This window comes from Thunnus thynnus, chromosome 3, assembly GCF_963924715.1.
Source record: "Thunnus thynnus chromosome 3, fThuThy2.1, whole genome shotgun sequence".
Taxonomy (NCBI): Eukaryota; Metazoa; Chordata; class Actinopteri; order Scombriformes; family Scombridae; genus Thunnus; species Thunnus thynnus.
The window spans coordinates 4,016,227-4,039,730 of record NC_089519.1 but is presented as its reverse complement, the minus strand read 5'-3'; the positions used below and the strand labels follow the sequence as shown (position 1 = coordinate 4,039,730).

Here is a 23,504-nt window from a genome sequence, read left to right as displayed (position 1 = left end):
ATCTATTTTCTGCGTTGTTAAATTTATGCAAATTGCCTCAGTGCAGACAGAGGTTTTCCATCGCGCCACTTACGTTAATGTAGTATGGTGCTACTGATGAGTCATACTCTCATAAAGGACTTTATAGTCTTCCGCTGTGTATTAATGACCCAATGTACTTACCTCTAAGTATGTGTGTCACTGTTGTTGCACATATCAACACTGGAGTAATCAATCTATAACACAGCATGGTGCCATTGTTCTCTCTGACCACATACTAGAATGTAACTTTATTCTTATGGTGTTTAGCAGCAGGTTAGGATTTCAGTTGCTTTCAATCATGTATAGTTTTCAAACTTTTTTATGCAAATCATGTAAAAATAAAAGAAGTTGGTCAGTTTGAAAGTAATCACTGTTTTTCTGTGATGTATCACTGATTACATCCATTTTTTTGGACTATTTATAGGCTCAGTAGTTCATTTCTCTCATCTTAAAACTACTGTTTCTTTTTTCCATCCAGAGGAGATCCTGGAGCGGTTGCGGGCTAAGAAGGAGGAGGAACTGGAGGAGGTGAAAAGACGGGCTGCTGAGGAGGCCCAGAGAGCGCGGCTGGAGAAGGAGAAGAAGGAGGCAGATGTGGAGAAGGAAGACGAAGAGGCCAAGCCGAAAGACGAGGGACAGCAGGACGTCAAGGTCAAAATTCCGACAAAGGAGGACGAGACGAAAGAAGAGGCCAAAGAGGAGAAAGATGGCATCAAAACTGGTAATTGTGGCGGTTTTATTTCACAAAGTACTCTGAAAAACACAACCAAATATATATATCCCAAAGTAATAATGAAAGAAGCATAAAAAGAAGCATTAAAATGTGGTAATGTCTGACCTGAAAAACAGTTTTTCTGGTTCTCATTACCTCCACTCTATTCTGTTTTTGAGCCTTGGAAAAAAAAAAGGACATCATCACATGGTGTAATTAGTTATTGATTTAAGAATCAATTCTGCAGTTATTTGGCTCTTGTGCCAATTAGAAACGCTGTGCTCCGTTTTCAAGACTCAGTTTGGCACTCACAAAGCACATATGTTAATTTATATCGGTGTCTTGCTGGATTATGTGTTATCCAGAGCAATAAAAAGGCTCTTTTACAGAATAATAAGATGTTTATTGCATGGGCAGGGAATATCTTGGCATAAGCGAGTGTAGTGTGAATTTTACAGGTTTGCTAAGGGGCGGCTAATTAGCCCTGAGAGTATAATGAATATTTATGTATTCCCATAAATGCATGATTGCATTATTCTTAAAAAGCAAATTTAAACAACCATAGAAGTTCCAATATATTCTGAAAAGTAACATATGTAGCTTTGCCTTTAACAATGTCCAAATTTTTTTTCCTTTTTATGATAGATGTCATATGGTTTTATGATTTGACCATGTTTGTCAACCCCAACCATTACTGCTCCTCTCATTTTCTCAAGTTACCTTTGTGTCATCAACTAAAATCCACAATATTTACAACATTGCTGCTGTTCATCTGTAGTCGTCGAAGCTCCACCCACTGGCCAAGAAGGCAGTAGTGGCTGTAGCATCTCAGACGGACCTATACTCCCAGCAGCCTCTGATCCAACACAAACCATCCCCACCACCGTGAGCTCTAGCCTGGCCACTGAGGCCCCAAAGCCCCCGGCCTCCACCGTCGAGGCTGGGATAGAGGGATGTTCCCATATGGAGGTCTCTAACAGCACCAAAGGTATACTAGGACATTTCTGGATGAAATAGTCCTCATTAAGCTCCTCTTGGGAATCTGCTTTACTGTCACAGTCTGCAACTTTACATGGTTGTGCACCGCACTATCGCCAGAGACAATAACCTTGTTTGTTCCACCGTGTATCCCCAGTGCTTCGGTGTTCCTCTTGGCCGTTTCCCAGCCTGCCTCTTTGCATGTGGCTCGCATTCCATCTGCTGGCTTTTTTGTGTTCAGTCGTCCAATTTTTTTTTTTTTATTTCTTGAATTTCGGCCCGAGCCTTGGAACACATTCAGATGTTCACGCTCTCTTTCTCTCTAAGGAGCCGAGAAGCTGATTGCACAGATTGATTTGCAATCAGATGGCCTTGTCACTGCAATCAGCATGACTAGAACTGAGCCTCAGTCACCTGTGGACGGCGTTCACTTTTTGTGCTGCAATAACTGTTATAAAAAGCTTTTTTCTTCTGCTGCTTGCTTGTGATCAGTACCTTTTTGATTAGATGGCTTTCTGTATAGGTAGTGCCTTTTGTTAAAAAAAAATATATTCAGAGATGACCTGCTTGTATCCATCCTTAATAATTACATCACTATTTATTGTTGTGGTCATGTGTGCACAAGCTTTGTTTTGTGACAGTTTTTTTTTATCGTCTGTTAGCTGTATGACAGTTTAGTTCTCTTGTAAGGAGGGCAAAGTGTGGCATGGACTGGTTGCTTTCAAGTGACCTGTCCTTCCACTTGACTGGTTATTTGGTGCATGCATTGCGCATGACTTCTCAGTAGAGGGAGCCACAGCCTTTACAAACTATTTCAGATCTGTCACGATAAAGTCGCTGTCTTTATTATTTACCATGAAAGAGATCTCAGATGATGACTGATGACAACAAGAACACAATCTGGACAAGCTAGCCTTGTTTATGTAACGTTCAATACTCCCTGTGATGTTTTTTTTTTTTTTTTGTCTGCAGCAGAAAACCCATCATCAGATTCTGTCCCCGTCAGTGGAGATGGCATCCCCAGCCTGAGCCAACCCTCCCAGCCTAGTGAGGAGAACAGTAACAGCAGCGTGGGAACTGGGGTCCCTCAAAGGGGTCCTGAACCTCCAGACCTGGCTGACAAGTCCTCCCAGTCATCCCTGGCCAGCCTCGAAGACACAGGTCTGACTCAGCAATATCTCATTGTGATTGCTTGACCAAGTAGAGATTAATAATGTGTATTTGACTCGGCGTCCTCCGTCTGACTGAACCTTGCAATGCATTTACCAGGGGACAGTAAAGACTCACTCAACGGTGAGACGGGTCTCAGCAGTAAGAGGTCTTCAGCAACTCGCATGGTGACACGGCTGAGAAACCCGGAAAGCAAGCTGAGCCAGCTGAAGAACCAGCAGGTGGCCGCTGCTGTTCACGAAGCTAACAAGGGCTTCAAGGAGGGCAAAGAGGTGAGAACTGCGGATGATAATGATTCTGCTCTTTCAAACACTGTGTGTACACAGAGTAGATGCGGTTTGAGACATTTACCGGCTATTTTCTGACTATGCAAAAGCTTGTCGTCTAGGAGAACAACATTTAGGATCATCAATATAAAGCTGCAACAAGGTTTCTAGGTTGCAGCATCAACCTGGTTGCAACCAGTCATCATAAATCAGTCTTTAATAAGACTGAGACTCATATTTTTTTCTGCTCCTCTACAGGTACTAGTAGTAAATGCACAAGGTGACATCACCCGTGTCAGCACACGCAGCAGCAAGGAGGTGGTGATGAAGGGCACCCTCAGCCAATACTTCAAGATTGGCCAGGAGGGCAAATATCGTGTCTATCATAACCAGTACAGCTCCAATGCCCTGGCCCTCAACAAGCACCAGCACAGAGAGGCGAGTAACAGCTCCGCTTGTTTTCTTCTGTCATTTGAGTGTTCCTGATCTTTCAGATTATCAACCTTGATTACTGACTTAACACCCACTTAATCTGTCTTTTCATCAGGACCACGACAAGAGGCGGCATCTCTCCCATAAGTTCTGCATGACGCCAGCGGGAGAATTCAAGTGGAACGGGTCCATTCACGGTTCGAAGGTTCTGACCATCTCCACATTGAGACTCACCATCATCCAGCTGGAGAACAATGTTCCGGCACCATTCATGCACCCTAACTGGGCCTCACACAGGTACAAACAGACCAGAGTGCAGTATTAACACAATTATGAAATGATGTAACAAAATTCTGACACTTGTGATGTTTGCTATCTGTTTTGTAACCGAGTGCGATTTAAGGTGATAAAACCACCTCACATGTAGAAATGAAAGTTAAAACTGTGGCAGTTTTATCGAAAGTAAAAGCAGACCGTGACCAAGCTGAAAACTTTAAACCAAATGAATCCTCAAAGCGAAAGCACCCAAAGTAAAGAGAGAAGTCTGAAAAGTGTTTCTTTGTTTGTTTTGTAGGACCAACTGGATCAAAGCAGTTCAGATGTGCAGTAAGGCCAGAGAGTTTGCTCTGGCTCTGGCCATCCTGGAGTGTGCCATCAAACCTGTGGCTATGCTGCCAGTCTGGAAGGACTCACTGGGCCATACCAGGTACACATACTGTAGTATACAGTTATTCATGCCATATATTTGTATAAATCTGAACTGAAATGATTTCTCAAACATATACAAATTGATAATTATAATCCCCTCCACAAAGTCTGTTTAAATGCAAAACATTCAAATACTTCAAGAGAGTGAAAAATCGTGCACGGGGAATGTGTGGTCAGGCAGAGCAGTTTAGCAGGCAGAGGCGATCATAACCAGATCAGATCAAAAGGCCCACCCTAGCTGTGAGGCATAATATTTAGACTGCAAGTCCACTACCAGTACCACCCACCTCTCCCTCTTCTACTGCTTCAACACTACAACGCCCCTTTTTTAAAGAAGTGATCGGACAAAATTTCATCTTGTTGGGACCAGAATGTGTGTGTGACTCAACTATGAGCATCAAAGTAAGTGAGAGAGAGAGAGAGAAAGAGAGAGAGCTTTGTAAGTTGCATTTCAGCAAAAAGTGTGAATAAGTGTTTTCATAGAACTTTTTCAAGAGCAACTATGATCTTCTCATCTTTTAGAGTTTTACATAATGTAGTTTTACATTTCCCCAAGAAGCTTTCCAACCGTTTATCTCCAATTAATAATAAGAAAAAAATAATCATGAATATTGTCATAGATTGGCTGAAGGTTTGAAAAGATGCAAATGGTTGTTTTGAAGCGACCTATCCACTACTTACAGGGTTTTTGCAAGCAAACAGATCACAATATTGTCTTTGAAACACATTATTATCACAACATTTCAGGTTATACTTATGATCATTTAAAAAATGTCTTCAGGTTAAACCGCATGACATCCATGGAGCGTGAGGAGAAAGAGAAGGTGAAGAAGAGGGAGAAGAAGCTGGAGGACGAGGAGACGATGCAACAGGCCACCTGGGTCAAGTACACCTTCCCCATTAAACACCAGGTAGGTCACATGACCACCGATGTTTGACTTCTCATTGGATTACTCAAACCTTAATTTCATATATCAGAAGTTGGATCATTTTTGTGTGTGTGTGCACACAAGGAAAACTTTCTTGTGCTTTGAACACACTGTATTTTGTATCAGTGAAAGTGCTTCAGGATGCACGCTGAGATTTGGCCACAGATTGTGCACTCGTCTTCATCACTGTTCAGGACGACCTGCTGGTCATAAACAATGCAGGTTGCATTTACTCTGTGCTCTGCTTTGTCCTTTCACATGACTGCTGCTTGTCACTTTGCCAAGATAATCCATCCCCCATATAAACAAGCATTGTACAGTACATAACACCCAGACATTGGATAGCTTCAATCACAGTGTTGTGCTAAATGTAAACAACATAACCACTGGAAATGTCCCTGGATGTTCACAGTCTTATGCACTGCACCAGTACTGATTTCCATGACATTATAAATTATTGCCTGGGAGCCACCTTGAGATGTGCCAGTAAAATGACTGACAGGAGAGTTGATTTAATAAGAGGCTGCTATCTTAACTATTCTGTGCCAGCACAATATTAATTGGAACATTAGCTTGATAATGAGGCAACAGTAATAATATTTCTCTCTAGTCTAGATTGAGACTTTAGTGCCTGGAAAACGGGAGTCATTGCTGTGGGAAAAACACTGGTGTGTATGTTGTGCGTACGTGCATGAGTGACCATCAAGGGCTCTTTGATGCAGCAGGTCGAGCTCTGCTGAGTCATTTCCCTCAGCAATTAGTGATCAGTATGTGAATAACCTCTAAACTTTTAATCTGTCTTTATACCTTCGCTCTCTGCTTTCCCACCACTTTTTTCCTGTTTCTTCCAATACACTCTTTCACCTCTTGTTGTTTCTTTATCACTCTTTACCTTTTTTTTTTTCAATCCTCTTCCTCATTCCTCTTTTCCTTTTCTTGTCCTATGTGAAGGTGTGGAAACAAAAAGGAGAGGAGTATCGCGTTACGGGTTACGGGGGCTGGAGTTGGATCAGTAAGACCTATGTGGAGCGGTTTCTCCCCAGGCTTCCTGGCAACACCAACGCTAACTACCGCAAAGAACTGGAAGGTCTGGAACAGGAGGCTTTGAGGCCTAAAAATATGGTTTTCAATCATTTGTAATTTGGTTTTATGTAATTTCAAATCTCTTTGAAACTTTTGAAGCAGTGAATTCGTCTCTTGTTCGGTAATTTTAACGATGTCGATGTGTGTTTTGGTTTTCCCTTCATGAACGATGTGTCTGAAATCTGTTAAGAGATGTCACAATTTGTCCAAATTTTGAAAAGATTTTTACTCATTTGGCTTTTATGAATTTATTATCAAGGTGCCAATCAAAGTATTCTTAACTGCATTCACCCTTAGTTGCTAGTATTTATTTGCAAATGTCCAGTAAAGCTGCAGATTAATTGCAGCGTCAAATTGTGTTAACCATCATGTTTTTCAAGGAATTCTTTATGTAGAAGAACTTAAAAGCTGGAGATGATAATCAAGTGTGTTTATTTTTTTTATTAACAGATGAGTCATGCTCCTAAATTACAAGCTAATTGAAAAATAAACTCTCATTCTGTTTTTCCAAAGATGCTAAACTCGGCAAGAAATGTACCCTGCTGGACTTGAGTCGACGGCCCAGTGTAGCCGCACCAGAAGCTCAGGGAGTCACCGCCTCGAGTGGTGACACAAGAGATCAAGACTCATCTACCCTCTCCGAACCTGTGACGGATCGTCTGACGTCTGTCGAGGATTCGGACTCTAACGAGAGGATGGAGGAAGAAGAAGAAAAGAAAGAAGCTGTGGATGAAAAGGAAAAGTCTGAGGAACTGTCCGCAGATGAATCACCTGCAAAGATGGAGGTGGACCCCACAGATGCACCATCGGATGAAGAGAAAAGTATGAGTGTGACTTGATGTAGAGTAGCGTTATATATTCAATTACTTGAATATAAAACTTGTCAGTCTAACCATAATTATAAAATACATTTACTTAAATTTTGTGTATCCATTGCAAACTTTTTCAATTTGACAGAAATGTCAATGTGAACCTAATGTTTATAGCAATGTGAATTAAAGTCTAAACTAATTTTCTCTCCAGGATCCAGTATTCAGGAAGATAAGGTTTCCATGAAGGAGGAGCCTACAGAGGGCCCTCCACGGCCTTTTAACTACGATGTAGTGGATGTCAGCAAGGGCTTCCTCACCCGCATTGCCTACAAGAAGAAGAAGACCTCCAAGCTGGACAGCCTGCTGGAGCGCCGAGTAAAGCAGCACATTATTGAAGAGAGGCAGAGGCAACAGGTGTCTGCCTCCAAACCCCAAACGCCCACACCAGTTTCAACCACTTCAACCCCAGCTCTGAGCACTCCAGTCCGGCCACGGTCACCACTCAAGCCCCACGCTCTGGCTCAGACGCAGGTCGCACCGGGCGAAGCTGTGAAAGTGGAGGGGAAATCTTCCACGACACAAATTCCTGGACCAGGAGAGGTTAGAGAAGGAAAAATTAAAGGGGAGAGTCAGGCTGAACTCTCTAAAACTGCAGATGAGATTGTCACTCCTCTTTCTTCTCCTGTTCAGGACTCCACACCCAAAGACAGTTGCAGTACAGGTACAGACAGAGATTCAACTTCACCACAAAACCAAACCACCTCCATGCCCCAGGAACTGGAGGCAGACTTACTGGAAAGGACTACGGGGCCAAAAGAAACTAATTCGGGTAGTTCAGGGCAAGAGGGTGTCAAACAACCTGATGTCCATGAAACAGCACAGGGAACTAATTGCTCTTTAGAGCAACAAACAGCCAGTGTACCATCAGATGTTACCAAGGCTGCACATACTGAAAATATAGTGTCTGAGGTATCGAGCATGAAATTGGACTCAGTAAGGACACCTACAAGTGTTATTGACCAAAAAAGCAGTCAAAACACATCTCCTTCTAAACCTCCTCAGCAAAGCCCAGAAACTTTAAGCTCAGCACAGTCGGGCATTGAGGAAAATGGCATGGGGCCAGACGAGAACCAAGAAAATATGCAAAGTATTGGACAAGGTCGAACCGAAGGTGCCGGCACTCCCGATTCAGTTTCTCCTCTCCCTCAGGTAAATGGTAATGATCGTTTGAGGAGTGAAACCATGTTGAATAACTCAAATAACGGTGTGCTCACCAACAGTCCCCAGCTCAAGGTGAACAGTGTTGATAAAGTCGAGGAAGAAGGGCTGGTTGTGTCGCTGAAGGACAGCACACAGCAAAAGCCTTTAGTGAACGGAGATTTGGCCCCTGTAAACGATAGCACAGAGGTTGTGGGAAAGGAACCGAGCCTAGATTCTAAGGTAGAGGTTGAAAGCAAGATAACGATATCGGATCAGGACTACAAACCTCCGCTGAAGATGACGAGGCTGGAGAACAGCATAGACACACTCGGAGCTAAAACTCAGAGCACTATACAGCACAACAGCACATCACCGTTTCAGTCTGCGGAGACTAAACCCAGTCCGGTGGTCAAGGTCATCAGAATGGCGCCCTCTCCTATACCTTCAGCGGAGGAGTCCAGTCTGAGCGACGACTTTGCGGAAGAGAACAGCAACAGTGGGACGACGGAACCGCTCAAGACCATCATCACCCAGGTAATGACAACCTCCACGACGACCACGACGGTGGTTTCTACGGAGATGAGGATAGCCAAATTACCATCGCATGCATCCGCAGAAATTACAAAGCCGGCAGTGTCAACAACAGAGAGCAGTGCGGTGACCACCCTCACGACCATGACGAAAACAACTGTGACCAAAATCTGCTCTTCTGGGCTCGATGGTCAGTCGGAAGACAGCCAGAGTGAAATGGTGACACAAGAGCAGGAGTCAACACTCTCAGCCTCTATCAGTAAGTCAACAACTGACGCCAGCGGTAGGACCTCAGCGTCATGTGTCGCCGTGAGCCAGGAGGACTCATCCACAAAGGGCCGCGTCCGCCTCGTCAAATTCTCCCGCACCAAGAAGACACGCTCAGACACCGCCCTTCCTTCTTACCGCAAGTTTGTCACCAAGAGCAACCGCAAGAGTATTTTTGTCCTGCCACATGACGACTTGAAGGTGCTGGCGAGGCGAGGCGGATTCCGTGAGGTTCCTGTTTTTAGCTACAATGCCAAGCCAGCCCTGGACGTCTGGCCGTATCCTTCACCCAGGCCCACATTTGGCATCACCTGGAGGTAATCTCTCTCTCTCTCTCTCTCTCTCTCTCTCTCTCTCTGTAACTGGCTCTCTTTCTCACACACTTAAGCTTTTCACCCCTTTCACCCACCTACAACCATTATGGAAATTTTTCACTCTGTTTGTGTTATGAAGCCTTAACTGTAAAAAGTTACGGTCCTAATGCTTACATAATTATGCACCTCATATGTAACGGAAAGGTCACTGGTTAAGTCGCGTCTAATTGGTCTCCTTGGTGAAATTCATCCCTTGCACTTGAGCCGTTATAGCTGCTTGGAATCAGTGGGAAGCGGCTTGTTCAAGAGCAGTAGATGTACACACTGTACCGTATGTCATTTTTGAGCGGGGAAAACCAATGATCCCAACACTGAATCACTGTGGGTCTTGTACTATTAGGAACCCAAAACTTGAACCCAAACTTCAGGGGAAACTTCCATTTTTTTGATGCACTTTTAAATAGAACATATAAGTTTTATTATTTGACAGTCAGACATGATTTGTATATACCGACTCCCAAAAATTTGTCATTAAAAACCCCGGAATGGCACAACTCCAAATTTCACTTTTAATTAAAAAATTAAAGCAAGACTAGAATTCACTTAGAACAGTATTTTATGAATGGCCTTTTCAGGGTAAAATATTTCAAAATGAACCTTAATTAGAAGACACCCCCGTGTTTTTTCCCTGGATTTATGTTTTGTAGCAGAGCACCCGGCCAGAGAAAGGATCCAGTCGTGAAGAGATTTGTCTTCCACATGTTCAGCAGTGACTTGTGTGTGTGTGTGCAAGTTTCACATACAGTGCACATAAAGTCTGGATCCCATGAATCAACACACAAGGCTGTGGTACATGGGTAGTATTGTAGAAGTTATTCATATTTATACTGCATATTTTTTAATTTTAGTGGAGCCCAGTTGCTTATAGATAACTAGTTACTTTCTAATAATGTGAATTTTCAAAGAACACCAATTCTTTTTATCAGCTGACTGAATGAAAACAGCTCATTTTTCACCCTAATGAGAATATTGGGTGACATAACGAGGCCTTTGTAGTTCTGTTTCTTAAAGAATTATACACAAATGGTGAGATATGTTTTAATTTTAAACCTTTTTTCATAACCGCACACTTTTCTAACAGCCATAGTTTTAATTTGTGATATTTACAACAACAACCGTAGGGATAAAGACGCTACTATTTCCTTTCACCGTCCAACCTTTTAAACACTTTTTCCTGTTTATGTCTCAGTACCGTGTCCTGTTGATTTGTTGTTCTTTATGTTTTCATCCTCCCTGTCTGCCGTTCGTGGCTTTGGCCGCTAGCGACGTTAATGGCTCCGAGCCCGGTGTCTCTGGTTATTCTTGACCGGACCTCAGAGTTCCGAAGCAGACATGAATCATCTAGCGGTCGGAGAAGTGTCAGGATGTTCACTTTGTGCAATGACCCAGCCCTGCAACCCAGGGATATTTTCCCGCCTGTGGTTACACATGGGAAAGGGAATATCTACCAACCCCTTAAGGATACACACATCCTCATCCTGATCAGTGTTTTTATAGATGTTCAAGATGTTTTAAACGAGCGTGTCTTAAGTGAGAGTGAGATGACGTCAAGCAATAACTCATAGACTGACTGATGACAACCTGTTTGTTACACCCTAAAGTATTCATTCAATTAAAAAGGACTAAATGAAGCTTCCTATTTGAATTTAGTAGTCAGACATAGTATCTGTTCTTCAAACAAATCAACATATAAAATGAATTGCAGTATTAAAGGTGGCAGACAGTCATCCTGTTTCTTTCATGGAAATGGTCATGATGGGACAGAAAATCACCAAAACCTCAGTCTGGTTTTACTCTGCCTCTTCCTGTTCCATGATCATACTGCAATATGTTTTTTGCAACACTGAGCAAGTCACCGGTGGTCAGTTTTTTTTTGTTTTTTTTTCTGCATTAATGACCTGCATGACACCATGGCAGTAAAGGAACGCCAGCTCTCTACTATCCACAGCTGTATAACAACTACTCCTTCTCTCCATAGAGTTTATATTCATTCTCCAAATATGATTTTAAAGCAAAATGTTTACAGCAGACATATTTCTATTCTCTCAGATTTTTCTAAAAGGTCATATCAGTCCTCTGTTCTACAGGTGTAACACTCAATATTTCATTCTTGCATTTAGTTATGAATAATGCTTGAATCATTTGTGGGTGTTGCGTCCAGGTATCGCCTGCAGACGGTGAAGTCTCTGGCCGGTGTCAGCCTCATGCTGCGGCTCCTGTGGGCCTGTTTGAGATGGGACGACATGGCCGTCAAACCATCCGCTGCTGTCGGCACCACGCGTACAGGTATAACAATCAAATAAATAAAGATGCCTTCATTCAAACTTCTCAAGTAGTGTAAGTAGGTGCTGGTATGAAAGTAGCAACTGCAGCTTAGTTTAGAAATGAGAGTGGAATTAATTGAGTTGTTTGATATATGAGATTCTTTACTGTGGGTGTTTTGGCCAAAAGAAACCTACAGAAAAAGACAGGTTTCACTGTTTTTTTTATGTTGTATGGAGTGCATTTCCTCCATCTTCTCGGGCTTTCCTCCTCATCACCATACCAACCCAGCCCTATCCCCACTCATTGCTACAGAGACATCAGATACCGAAATCACCACCACGGAGATCATCAAGCGCCGTGACGTGGGGCCCTACGGCATCCGCTCGGAGTACTGCATCCGCAAAATCATCTGCCCCCTTGGTGTGCCTGAGACGCCGAAAGGTAAAACACTGAAGAGAGAGGTTAACCAAAAAAAAAAGGAAGCTTTGACCTACCCAGACAAAATTATGATTGTAGCTAATTCATCTTGTCCACCCTCCCAGAAACCCACACTCCTCAGAGGAAGGGGCTGCGCTCCAGTGCCTTGCGCCCCAAGAAGCCTGAACCTGCCAAGCAGACGGGACCGGTGGTGATCGAGACTTGGGTGGCTGAGGAAGAACTGGACCTCTGGGAGATCAGAGCCTTCTCAGAAAGGTCAGAGGGTCACAGGGGTCGGTCAAGGATGTGATGCTTGTACCTGAAGAGTCAATAATCTGATCTGTCAGAACTAGTTCGAAACACGATGGAGATTTTACTGATATTCTTCCTTTCAACAAATTTTTGAGTGGTTCTTTTCTCTGTTACAGGGTAGAGAAAGAGAAAGCTCAGGCAGCAGAACAAGCCAAGGTAAGTGTGCATTAGTTCAGTAGTTTTTACACAAAAAGCTCAATTTCTTCAAACACTACTGAAAAAGGTACTTACTTATTTCAAACAAGGCTTACCTCTTATCTTTGTGCAGAGGACAATATTTGATCACTATTTGATTTTTGCCCCAAAACATCCCACTGTATTTTAACTTTTGACATATCTTTCGAAAACTTTATTAATTTACCGACTGACTTATTTCAGAAACGTCTGGAGCAGAAACCCGGCACAGTCACGGTTACTCCAACAGGGACTCCCACCACACCTGCCTCCACGCCCAAAGTCATTGTCGGTTCACTGTCAGGCCAGGGCACCCCCAGCACCAAGGTGGTACTGTCCACCAAGATGGGTACCCCCGTCACATTCCAGCAGAACAAGAACTTCCAGCAGTCGTTCGCCACCTGGGTCAAGCAGGGTCAAAACACACAAGGTATGTAGTGAGTGTTCGAGTGCAACCAATGGCCGGTTTGTTCTACGTTAGCATGGGGCAGCAGTAGGGACGAACAGTGTACTCTTTGTTCTTACCTATATTAAGGGAAACGGCATGTCAGAACACATGTTACCAAGAGATATGCCATTCAGCCTTAAATTTAACATCAAGGTATAATCTATAATTCTCTAACAACATGCTGTTGTGTTACATTTTTGTATTTGTGTATTTATTGTGGCTGTCAAATGCATGTGACTCACTGTAGCTGTGCTAACTAAAAGGTGTGTTAGTTGATTGGATGTAATGAACTAGGCAACAATTACATGTTTCACCAACAAAGTTTAAAACTCTGTGGAAATGTTTTAGTTCAGACACTGTTGGTCTTTCATCAGAGAATTAGCTAGATGTTCCCATGGTGGTTATCACATGGTAGTATTGGATTCACAGCTGCGAAAGTATTATATTTGTTGTAATTTTTTTTGTCTGTTTGCTTTATTAGGAGCAGGCACGGAGACCACTGTGGCCACGTCTGGTGGGCACACCTTTCATATTACGGGAACCTCCGTGGGTGGAAAGGTAGTGACCACCAAGTTGCCGCTGCCAGCCAACAGCAAGATCGTCACAGTCAACGTGCCAACTTCACAAGGAGGTACAGCAGGTTTTAATAAGTCACACCTCAGAGGCAGACGGAGGGCACAAGTTATTCCATGTAGACATTTCTTCTTTCCATCCACCGCCATTTCCGGATGCATGTCATGTTTGTGTTTTCATTGCTTCACCTCGGACCCACAGCTGAGACATTTCAAATATGTCGAAGGAGCCAAATTAGATCTGGCTCGTTAATTGGATGCCATTGTAAGCACTTTAGCGTGCCAACCATGCGCAAGGCGCTGTAGAAGGACCGAGTCTGTCTTCTTTCATTTGAAATGATGTTGGTGCCAGCTGCCGCAGGCCCAAATATTTTGAAAGTCTACAAATTAGATACAAATCAGACATTCCTCTCTTCCTGATTGCCATTAGGGGCGCGACGGTTCAACAAGCCCACGGTTTGTATTATTGCAGCTTTCGGTTCGGTTTGTTTGCCACATTAAGAAGAAGAAAAACATTTTTAAAAAAAACATTTCTAATGTTCTCTTAATATTTTGTCTTATTTGCAAAATTAAGATATTTCATAACATATGAAATCAACAAATATTCTTTCAAAAGCAAAAGTGTTTTACCTTGTTTGTCTGAATTTGCCTGAAATGACCTCGTTAGGGCCAGGGATATATTTGGGTGACAGATGCCCCATTATGTTAGATGTATCACTATTAGCATACCCTATATGTGTCAAGCGATATTCACAGACAGTCTCTTTTTTTTTATTAATGACCTTCGCTCCCTCACTATTATAGTCAGGGAGGAAACCTAAAATGTTCCCACACGGGTGACTTAAAAGATAATGGTGCATCCTCGAACGTTACGTTTTGTCCTCCACATGCCACATCTCCACCCTGTATTCTCTTTATACATCCAGTTCCACCTACATGACTCATCGTTGGTATACTGATAGTTCATTGGACAGCTACTCTCCAGGGATGGGGAAAGGGAAGGGAGAGTCTTGCATGCACACAACAAAACAACTTTTTATTCCTCGCGGAACTGAAAAAATTGCAGCTCACATGTGCAAACCGGGCGGCGGTTTGTGCAGCGAATGGTTCCGTTTTTTTACGGTTCGAGTTTGCATCCCTAATTGCCGCTGTCGTCGAGCCAAGTACACAAGTATAAGGTTGTTTTTTAAAGGCCCACAACTTAGGCCCCTCGCCTGTCTCTCTGAATCAACTACACAGCTGTTAGAGTGAGTTTTGCCACCTTAATGCAGTTTTTCTATACAACGTTTATCTGGGCTGGTTACAGACCTCAGAATCCTCTCCCACAGCCCTGATTTGTTCAGTAACACCCATTATCGCCCGACTCTGCAGTTTCCTTCAGCTCAACGGAGCTTTATAGCATCTTTCAGCTCATTGTTTTGGTTTTCCAGCCAGCAACTTTACTGTTTTGGCTCAGTCTCACTGCTCCCATAGAAGTGTTGTCAGACGTAGAGCGCAGGTGTTTTCAATGAAAAAGGTGTGATAAACCCCCTCTACACTACCTGCCCAGTTCCCAATTGGCAGACAGGCAAAGTTAGCGACTAGCTGGTGAACATAGTGGAGCGTGTGACAGCTACAGAGCCGGATATTTCCCTCAGGAATTAGCAAAGACTAAAACCAGAGCTAAAAGCAAAGCTAATTTCAGACTTCAATTTGCCAAGTGGACAAAAGATGCTGATCACTGTCTGAGCAAGAGAGGAAGAGGAAGGAGAGAGTTAAATGAATTAATGCATACTTCGAATGTTAAGCTTAGTTAAGTCCAGCCATCTGGTTCAAGTTGCTACAAATTTTAACAGGTGCAACCATTTTAGATGCAGCCAGTCGCTCACTGTGTATGTGCTGCTGTGGCAGCCTGCTGTGCACCAACTGTATTGTGGTGTAAACTATGTGCAAACCCCGTGAGTCAGCAGCTTAGTTTGGCATGGCACATGATGTCTGGTTGTGTCCTGTCGGCATGGTAATCTAATAGAAAGCTGTTATTTTGGTTGGAAGATTTTGGGATGGTAGACTTGTGTAGTCTGAGGTTATAAATCCAGACTGCAGATTTAGAATTGAATCTCAAATTAGGTGCTTTTTAACTTTTTGAAATGTCAATATTGACACCGCGGATGAGGCGATGGTTTGTACTGAGAACCACCTGCCCTGTCTGTGGTCCTGTCAAATTATCGGATGATGGATAAAGCACAACACCCAGTAAAGGTGGTCTGTCATGATGACATGCTCCATTAAAGCTGTTGACAGCTCCGGTTTGGGTCATAGGTCAAATTCAGCTTTCACAAAATCAGTCACTTGATTACATGCTGTAAACACTAGATATATTTTTGAATTCAAATGTGAAATTTCAAGTGAAAGAATTTCTGTTAAAATTTAACAAAAAAAGCATAGGAAAGGTTAATTTGGTAATTCAAATACCTTTATAAGCTGGATCCACATTCCCTCCAGTTGATACAGACTCCATTCGTGCAGATATAAAGCCACAGTAACTAATAGAAATCCTAATTTTCAAAGATGATGCAACGATGACGCCCTTACCAAAATCTCATCATTTGATATAAACTAGCTTAAATAAAACATCGCAATCACCAGATAAAATGAAAAATATTCACCAAGGATACAAAGAAAGTGATTTTTCTTACCTTTTTGAAGTGACTATGAAGGAGAAACTAAGTTCAGGTGGAGTGTAACCATTTAATGGACATGTGTATTTATCCAGCATGACTGTTGGGCGCCCTGTTTGTTTTGGAAGGGCTTAAGGAAGTTAGGCAGGAAAACAAGTTTACCCTGAGGTCTGCTTCCCAGACAGGTAGCCCTCTATAGCGGGATTCCATTTTTCTTTTTTTTCTCCGTCTTTTTGAATAAAAGTGTACCTCTCCACTCACCGGAGTCCCAACTCCCCGACCTCTACAAACAAGCCAGTCCATAGAAACGAGTGTTTGATGTGTGCGACCAGAGCAGCAACTCCCCACGTCTTACGACCGGGCTTAACGTCCCTGTTTGAAGAGGGAAACCCTTGATGTATAGGTTTACCTGCTTGGTTGTGGTTGAAAAACCGCAGCAAGAAGGCGAAAAGGAGCAGAGGGAAAAGAGCGACACTCTTGACGGTTTCCATTTCTGCCGTCGACTTCACGTGAGCTCACAGAGCCCGGTGAACAAATATGAAACGCTCCCTTTGTCAGATTAAAGTAGGATCTGAATTCATGCATAATTTATGAGGGCGTTCAAGTATGTTGGGGGAAACCCAACTAAGCTTTCAGTGAGCCATTGAAGATTTTGTTTACCTGCTCAACTAATATTTACCATCGCTGTGATCAAAAGCTGGCCATCTCGCAAGGAGAGAAGCCCACAAATAATGTATTGAGCTGAGTCAATGCGGGACCTCTGCACAACTGCTCACTTGTAACATGCAAACATGTAACCACCGCTTCACATCAGTCATTGTATTAAGACTGTTTAGGCTTAAAGCATTCACTTTCTTGCAGTATTTTTCTTAAACTGAATTGCCTCACAGTGCCATCTGTGTCATTGCTTTATATATTTCTTCTTCCCTGCCATTATGATGTAATCTTGACTGATTATTAGAACTGCTTTCTGGAAAACCCTCATTGTGACTCTTCACCCTCCTCTTCTCTCTGCAGGTGTGGTTCAGCAGAAGGTGTTGGGTATCATCCCCTCCAGTACGGCGGGCGGTGCCCAGACCTACACCACATTCCAGCCCCGCACTACCACGCTTAACATCAGGCCCAACGCCCCAGGCTCCCAGCAGCAGGTACATCTGTCTTCTCCCTGCACCCGAGTATTCACATTTTATAGTCTACATATCTGCTCTCCATCTTTTCCCTCTGTTGCTTTTTGTTTGGTTCATGTTTACATGTGTACTGAAGGCTCTCACATTACAGGCTCTGTTGCCTTTTGCTGTTTTCACTTTTTGAATAATGAGTTTTATGTAATTATTTCCATATTTTGGCAGAAAGGAGAAGCAGTAACTGTGGATGTTGGTTTGTTTTTTATTACATCTTGGCAGGAAGAACCTGCTGGCTTTTGAAATAATTCATTAGTAACGTCTTTATGAAAATATCTATTAGGTTCTAGCAGCTGGTGGTCAGATCCGTCCAGGAATGACAGTGATCCGAACCCCAATCCAGCAGACGGGACCCTTGGGAAAGACGATACTCAGAACACCCCTCATGGTCCAGCAAGGTAATGGAACGAGTCAGTATGTTGTTCCCTGCCTCTTCCTAAAATACTAATACAACATCCCTCGGGTGAGTAAATCTGTGAGATTCTTGCATTACCTATCCCGTATGTTAAACTTTCCTTCCTCTTCTTAGGTCAGGGTGGTCAGCAAGTAGTGACGCAGATCATTCGCGGCCAAGCGGTGTCCACAGCAATATCGGGTGCCAGCCCTGTTGCCACAGTCACTGGACAAGGGGCAGCCAGCCCCACCTCAGGGGGACAGGCAGCTGGCCAAACACCACCCGGCACACCGCGGGCGCAGGGGCAAGGCCAGGTTAAACTCACCCTGGCACAGCTCACCCAGCTCACACAGGTTAGTGGTGGGACACTGAAAACTCCAGGATGTCCTACATCACACAAATAAATTAGACTTAAAGGATATATAAAGTGTAACTTTTCAGACATATTAAATAAATACAGTGCCAGTCAAAAGTTTGGACTGATTCACCTACTTACAAGCTTCTTTCTCTACCTCCCGTAGAAGCAGCAGGCTGGGTCAGGTGTGGATCGGCAGGCTGGTGTCGGTGGTACCCAACAGGCTCTGACGGTGATGGTTCAGGGTCAAGGTCAGACCACTGGCCAGCTGCAGGTCATACCTCACGGCGTCACTGTCATCCCAGGACCCGGCCAGCAGCTCATGCAGGCGGCGTTGCCCAACGGCCAGGTGCAGCGCTTCCTCTTCACGCCCCTGGCCTCAGCTGCTACACCGACGTCAAGCACAGGTATGAAAAGTATGAATCAGTGTTTGCATTTTAGGACGGGATTAGTCCTAAAATATCTTTCCTACAATGTCATTTTCTTTCTCTCTCTCTCTCTCTCTCCAGCCACCACAGTTCCCGGCCAGCCCAACTCAACTTCCACCAAAACCCCGGCCCAGCCCGCTCAGCAGGCAGCCTCCCCCGTCCAGGCAGGGGCAGCCCCCCTGGCCACCACCAGCACCCCTTCTTCAGCCACCCCACAAGGCCAGTTACCCCCCCAGACGCAGGCCCACATGCCCATTCAGTCTCCCACCTCGCTGCAGGTGAAAACGCAGGGAGGAACCACCCAGTTGCAGCTGCAGCAGACGCCCCAGCTCATCAGCATGTCTGGACTACAACAGCAGGTACAGGTATGATTAGACTAGTGGTCGGTCGTGGAGAAGTTAACCATCACTTCACTCCACAAACTGCAGTAGTTCAGATAACCTTGAGTAGTTTAGAAACCGGACACTGCTCAGGTGGAGCTACATGATGTCCACACCATCTAAATAAATTTCTTTATTCAAGTCAGTAAACAAAAGCATGATTTTTCTTTTCAGTTTTTGTTAAATGTATCTTCTGTGTTGTGGCTGCAGGTGTTGGCCCAGCTGCAGGCCCAGCAGGGTGGAGGCTCTCTGCCACAGCACATCAAACTGCAGCTTCCTATCCAGATACAACAGACTGGGACCACCTCAGCTCAGGGAGGACAGGTAATGCAGCTGGCCTGCTAAACCAGACTCTAGCTTACATTACCTTCACAGAACCTTGCAAAGGTTTTTTTTTTTTTTTTTATCCCACTGGATCATCAGAAAATTAGAATTATTCTGTATTTGATACTGTGGCTACTTTTAGAATACCCTAACCCTACATCTGTAATAGTATAACTGTAATATTTACCAAAATGAGAGGTTCAAATTAAATAAATGCAGCTTCATTGGAAGTATCAGTTGATTCATCACCACTGCTTCAGATATTTTGCATATATTCTTTATGCTGTCTTCACAGATCGGGAACGTTGTGACTATCCAGGCAGCATCTGTCCAGGAGCAGCTGCAGAGGATCCAGCAGCTCAGAGAGCAGCAACAGCAGAAGAAGAGACAAGCTGCAGAGGCTAAGAGAGAGCAAGCCCTTAACGCAGCCAGCCAGAGCGACATCATTCAGAAACAGGTGTGTGTGTGTGCGTGTGCATGTGCGTGCGCTCAGGCACTCATCATAACCAGGTCATCCATCTCAGTCCAAAGCTCGTTCTCTCTCTCTTCCTCTCTCTGCCGGCCATCAGTACATAAACAGTCATCATCCTCCAACCCGTCCACCAAGACTGGGTTTATTTTTACAGCTCAGACTCTGTCTCTGTTTGGTGGACGTAACACTGCCAATACTACTGTGTGTGTGTGTGTGTGTGTGTGTGTGTGTGTGTGTGTGTGTGTGTGTGTGTGTGTGTGTGTGTGTGTGTGTGTGTGTGTGTGTGTGTGTTCTCACCTGTCTCCGTGTGTCTATTTGACCTACTATTCTTCTGATTCTAGTGCATGTGTGTGTGTGTGTATCTATGTTCCAGTTTTTTGTTTCTGCATATTCAGCTAATATACTCTGACGTAGGCCTGCGTGTGGTCTTCCTGGTTGCGTTCAATAACAATCCATTTGTTGCACACATCACGAGTCTTAAAGTAAAGCTATTTCCTCTCAAACTGCTGACAAACATGTTGTTTGCTTCTTTGCATCACGTTTTAGGTGGTGATGAAACAAAACGCCGTGATTGAGCATCTGAAGCAGAAGAAGACCATGACACCTGCAGAGAGAGAAGAGAATCAGAGGTTAGCTGTGTGTGTGTGTGTGTGTGTGTGTGTGTGTGTGTGTGTGTGTGAGAAAATGTGTGAATACCACTTTGTGGGTGTTCAGAGGTTTCTTTTTGGTGGGCACGAGGTTTATTTTGAAGTGTTCTGGGTCATGAGAAGAGTTAGACTTTTTTTTCACAAATCAAACTGAAAGCGCTGTGGCAACATGTTTTTGAAGCGACAGAAAGCATAGAAAGGATGTACAGCGTAGGATTATTATTGGTGGGACGATGTCGTCTTATGGAACTGTAACATCACCACCAAAGCAGTATATACGTTATCCTTTCCTCTCTCTTTTTGAGTTTTGTCCAATATCACGTCGGGAGACTCTGCACAGCATGGGAACTTTTGGATGTGCAACCACCAACAGCTGCACGTCCTCACTGTGACCCTACAAGCAAGAACATAAAGACTAATCCGTTTATAAATGAGAAGAGTTTTACAGCAAAATTGCACAATACCCTTCCAGACGTATACTGATCTGTAGGGATGTAGGGACTTTAAACTTCTAATAAAAAATCTATCAGCTTGACATCATTAGACATAAAATAATGTCTAAAATGGGCAGATAATTAAATAGCCTCACTTTTATTACTAATATCACATGCATTGATCTTAATCTAGTATCACCTCAGTGACCAACTGGCACTGTTTTAACCACAGCGTAACAGTCTTCAGTAGTTATTTCCTGAGGACCAAGTGTCAAAAAGTTTCTATCTTGAAAAGGTGCAGTTTTATTCTGAAAAGCAGAGTTACTATGACTGTGAACATGCAAATAAAATCTATAAAATAAAAAGGCAAAGTAGTGCAACAGTAAGAAATGTTTTCCACCTTCTTCCCTTTTCCTTTTTTTTCTACGTTGTAGATAGATTATACTCTGACCTATGGTTGACCCTGTCAACCATGTGTTTATGTCCACAGAAGGTGTGTCAACACTGAGTCCATTCACACAGACCTGAAATACCAAACCCAGACTAACCTGACATCATTACAGCAGCTCTGTCTGTTGTCTGTCTCTCCGCTCCTTTTTTCCATTTCTTCATGTCATCCTTTTCTCTCGCTTTTCCTCCAAAAAAACACGATTCCGTGTGTAAAACCGGGAGCTCAGCTTGCCTTGTCCCGTTTCATCGGTCGCCTCCGCTCCCGCGCTGCGTTCGCGGCGTGAACTTCGGGTGGCCCGTCTTTGACCTCAGCAGCCGTCGTGGATGTGCTGGTGTGTCGTTCACACGAACGTACGCCGGAGAAGACAGACACTCTGTTGCTCAACGCGAACCAACAATTTTCAATCTTAGTTGTGAATGTTAGCAAACACAAGTGAACATACTGTCGACGTAGATTTACTGTAATATACTGACGCTAATCTTTGACAAAACGTTGGCAGCCCCAAGTGATATAAGGTCAGTTGGAAAGCGTAGTGTATATCCGAGTATCTCCCTGCTTAATATTCCTTGTACTACTTTTGCTTTGCAGGAAGTTATGTCATCACACAGTGTAGGACCTCATATGTGACCCTGAACCCCCATGTGTATTTTAACTTGCTCGAATTTGCGTGTATGACGTTTCCTCCTCGCTTTCCCATGTTTACAAGAGCAGTGAGGCTTCCCATTAGTTCTCTATCTGTTCATCTCTCACCATACCTCTCTTCCAACTCTCAGCTCCACTCCCATATTACTGAAGCACACACAAATAAACACCCGAACAACCAAATAACCCTGCAACATCTGCGAGACACGTGGCCCAGTAACGCAGCTCCGCGGTTCTCACAGAGATGATGACACAATCGCAGCCAGTTTTAGGAGGTAGCCATGTTATCTTCGGGATTTCAGAAGGCTATGTTGTTTGATTTGTCGATCAATTCATGCAGAAAGTGTTTACACTCATCTGTTTTTTTTTAAGAAGTTGAAACCATGTATCCCCTGAGCAAGTTGTTTTTGGATAAGGCAAACTGTTTGTTTTTTCTTTTTTGTGTTTTAGCCATTATTTGATAGTTCACAGCAGAGAAAGGAAAAAATTTTTAGAAAGACGAGGATGAGACACAAGGAAAACCCAGAGCCAGAGTCAAACCCAGGACCACCAGAACGCCTGGAGGACCGGAGTCGAGAGAAACGCTTTCATTGTTCATTGACACGCACTGCCGTTTCATGCGTGTGGAAAGTTAGATGTTCACATTTCGAAGTAGCCAATAGCCGTGAAGGTTTTTACTCTCTGAAACATTGAAGCATTGTTTGGATTAATATTCCGCTCCTGCCCACCAGTGTTTCAGAGGGATAACTTTCTTCCTCTGTGACTTCAACTGTAGCGGTTCTCTGACCTCTAGATTCAGATATGTGATAATCCTTTCCCTCCCTTTTCTTTTATCCTTCTCCCTTTTCTCAGCAGGAGTATTAAGTGTATTTTATTCCTTTAAAAATAGCCTTATTACACTCGGGTCCTCATTAGATTCAGCAGAGCTATTTCTTGAGCCGTGTTTTAGGTGAGAGTGTCATTTTTTCTACTTCATTTACGGGCCCGTTCATCCTCAACGTGCAGTACAGCACTGTTCTATATAACATCTATTTATGATGCTCTTATAAAAGGTTAGGAGGACATAAGTCATTAATTAATTCACCTCCTGTCTGTTCAGGATGATTGTATGCAACCAGGTGATGAAGTACATCCTGGACCGGATAGACAAGGACGAGAGGCAGGCGGCCAAGAGGAGGAAGAAGGAGGAGGTGGTAGAGGCAAAGAAGAGGTTGGCCAATGCCAGCAAGCTCTCGTCACTTCTCTACCGGCACAAAGAGAGCCTCAAGATGGAGATCCTGAAGAAGCGGGCGCTTCTCGACAAGGAGCTGCAGCTCGAGGCCCAGGTACAGAGGGAGGGACATAACAGCAGAACAAGGAGGGCGAAATCTGTTTGCATTGAAATATTATGTTATACATTGTACATAAAAACAGGTACATGAGAAAGAAAATAAGTTTAAAAATAATTCTGAAGAAATGGTGCAAGAAA

At 43.6% G+C, this 23,504-nt stretch overlaps 1 protein-coding gene across 7 annotated transcripts in view; it reads left to right on the top strand.

Moving 5' to 3' along the window:
• Nucleotides 1–23,504, top strand: part of LOC137175615 (nucleosome-remodeling factor subunit BPTF-like) — a 42,151-nt gene that overhangs the window by 9,822 nt on the left and 8,825 nt on the right. The window contains exons 5-31 of one of the 7 annotated variants that reach the window (XM_067581437.1): nt 500–742; nt 1,512–1,721; nt 2,684–2,872; nt 2,981–3,153; nt 3,406–3,585; nt 3,695–3,876; nt 4,154–4,285; nt 5,069–5,198; nt 6,168–6,303; nt 6,813–7,121; nt 7,323–7,711; nt 7,802–9,426; nt 11,645–11,769; nt 12,037–12,189; nt 12,291–12,441; nt 12,594–12,633; nt 12,856–13,081; nt 13,581–13,730; nt 17,346–17,476; nt 17,793–17,907; nt 18,039–18,256; nt 18,425–18,665; nt 18,768–19,051; nt 19,277–19,390; nt 19,686–19,847; nt 20,409–20,491; nt 23,136–23,361. In XM_067581437.1, coding sequence (XP_067437538.1) covers nt 500–742; nt 1,512–1,721; nt 2,684–2,872; nt 2,981–3,153; nt 3,406–3,585; nt 3,695–3,876; nt 4,154–4,285; nt 5,069–5,198; nt 6,168–6,303; nt 6,813–7,121; nt 7,323–7,711; nt 7,802–9,426; nt 11,645–11,769; nt 12,037–12,189; nt 12,291–12,441; nt 12,594–12,633; nt 12,856–13,081; nt 13,581–13,730; nt 17,346–17,476; nt 17,793–17,907; nt 18,039–18,256; nt 18,425–18,665; nt 18,768–19,051; nt 19,277–19,390; nt 19,686–19,847; nt 20,409–20,491; nt 23,136–23,361 — 6,317 coding nt within the window. Of the gene's footprint in view, nt 1–499; nt 743–1,511; nt 1,722–2,683; nt 2,873–2,980; nt 3,154–3,405; nt 3,586–3,694; nt 3,877–4,153; nt 4,286–5,068; nt 5,199–6,167; nt 6,304–6,812; nt 7,122–7,322; nt 9,427–11,644; nt 11,770–12,036; nt 12,190–12,290; nt 12,442–12,593; nt 12,634–12,855; nt 13,082–13,580; nt 13,731–17,345; nt 17,477–17,792; nt 17,908–18,038; nt 18,257–18,424; nt 18,666–18,767; nt 19,052–19,276; nt 19,391–19,685; nt 19,848–20,408; nt 20,492–23,135; nt 23,362–23,504 lie in introns of all 7 variants that reach the window. The other 6 variants (XM_067581412.1, XM_067581429.1, XM_067581421.1 and 3 more) reach the window with 6 other exon arrangements.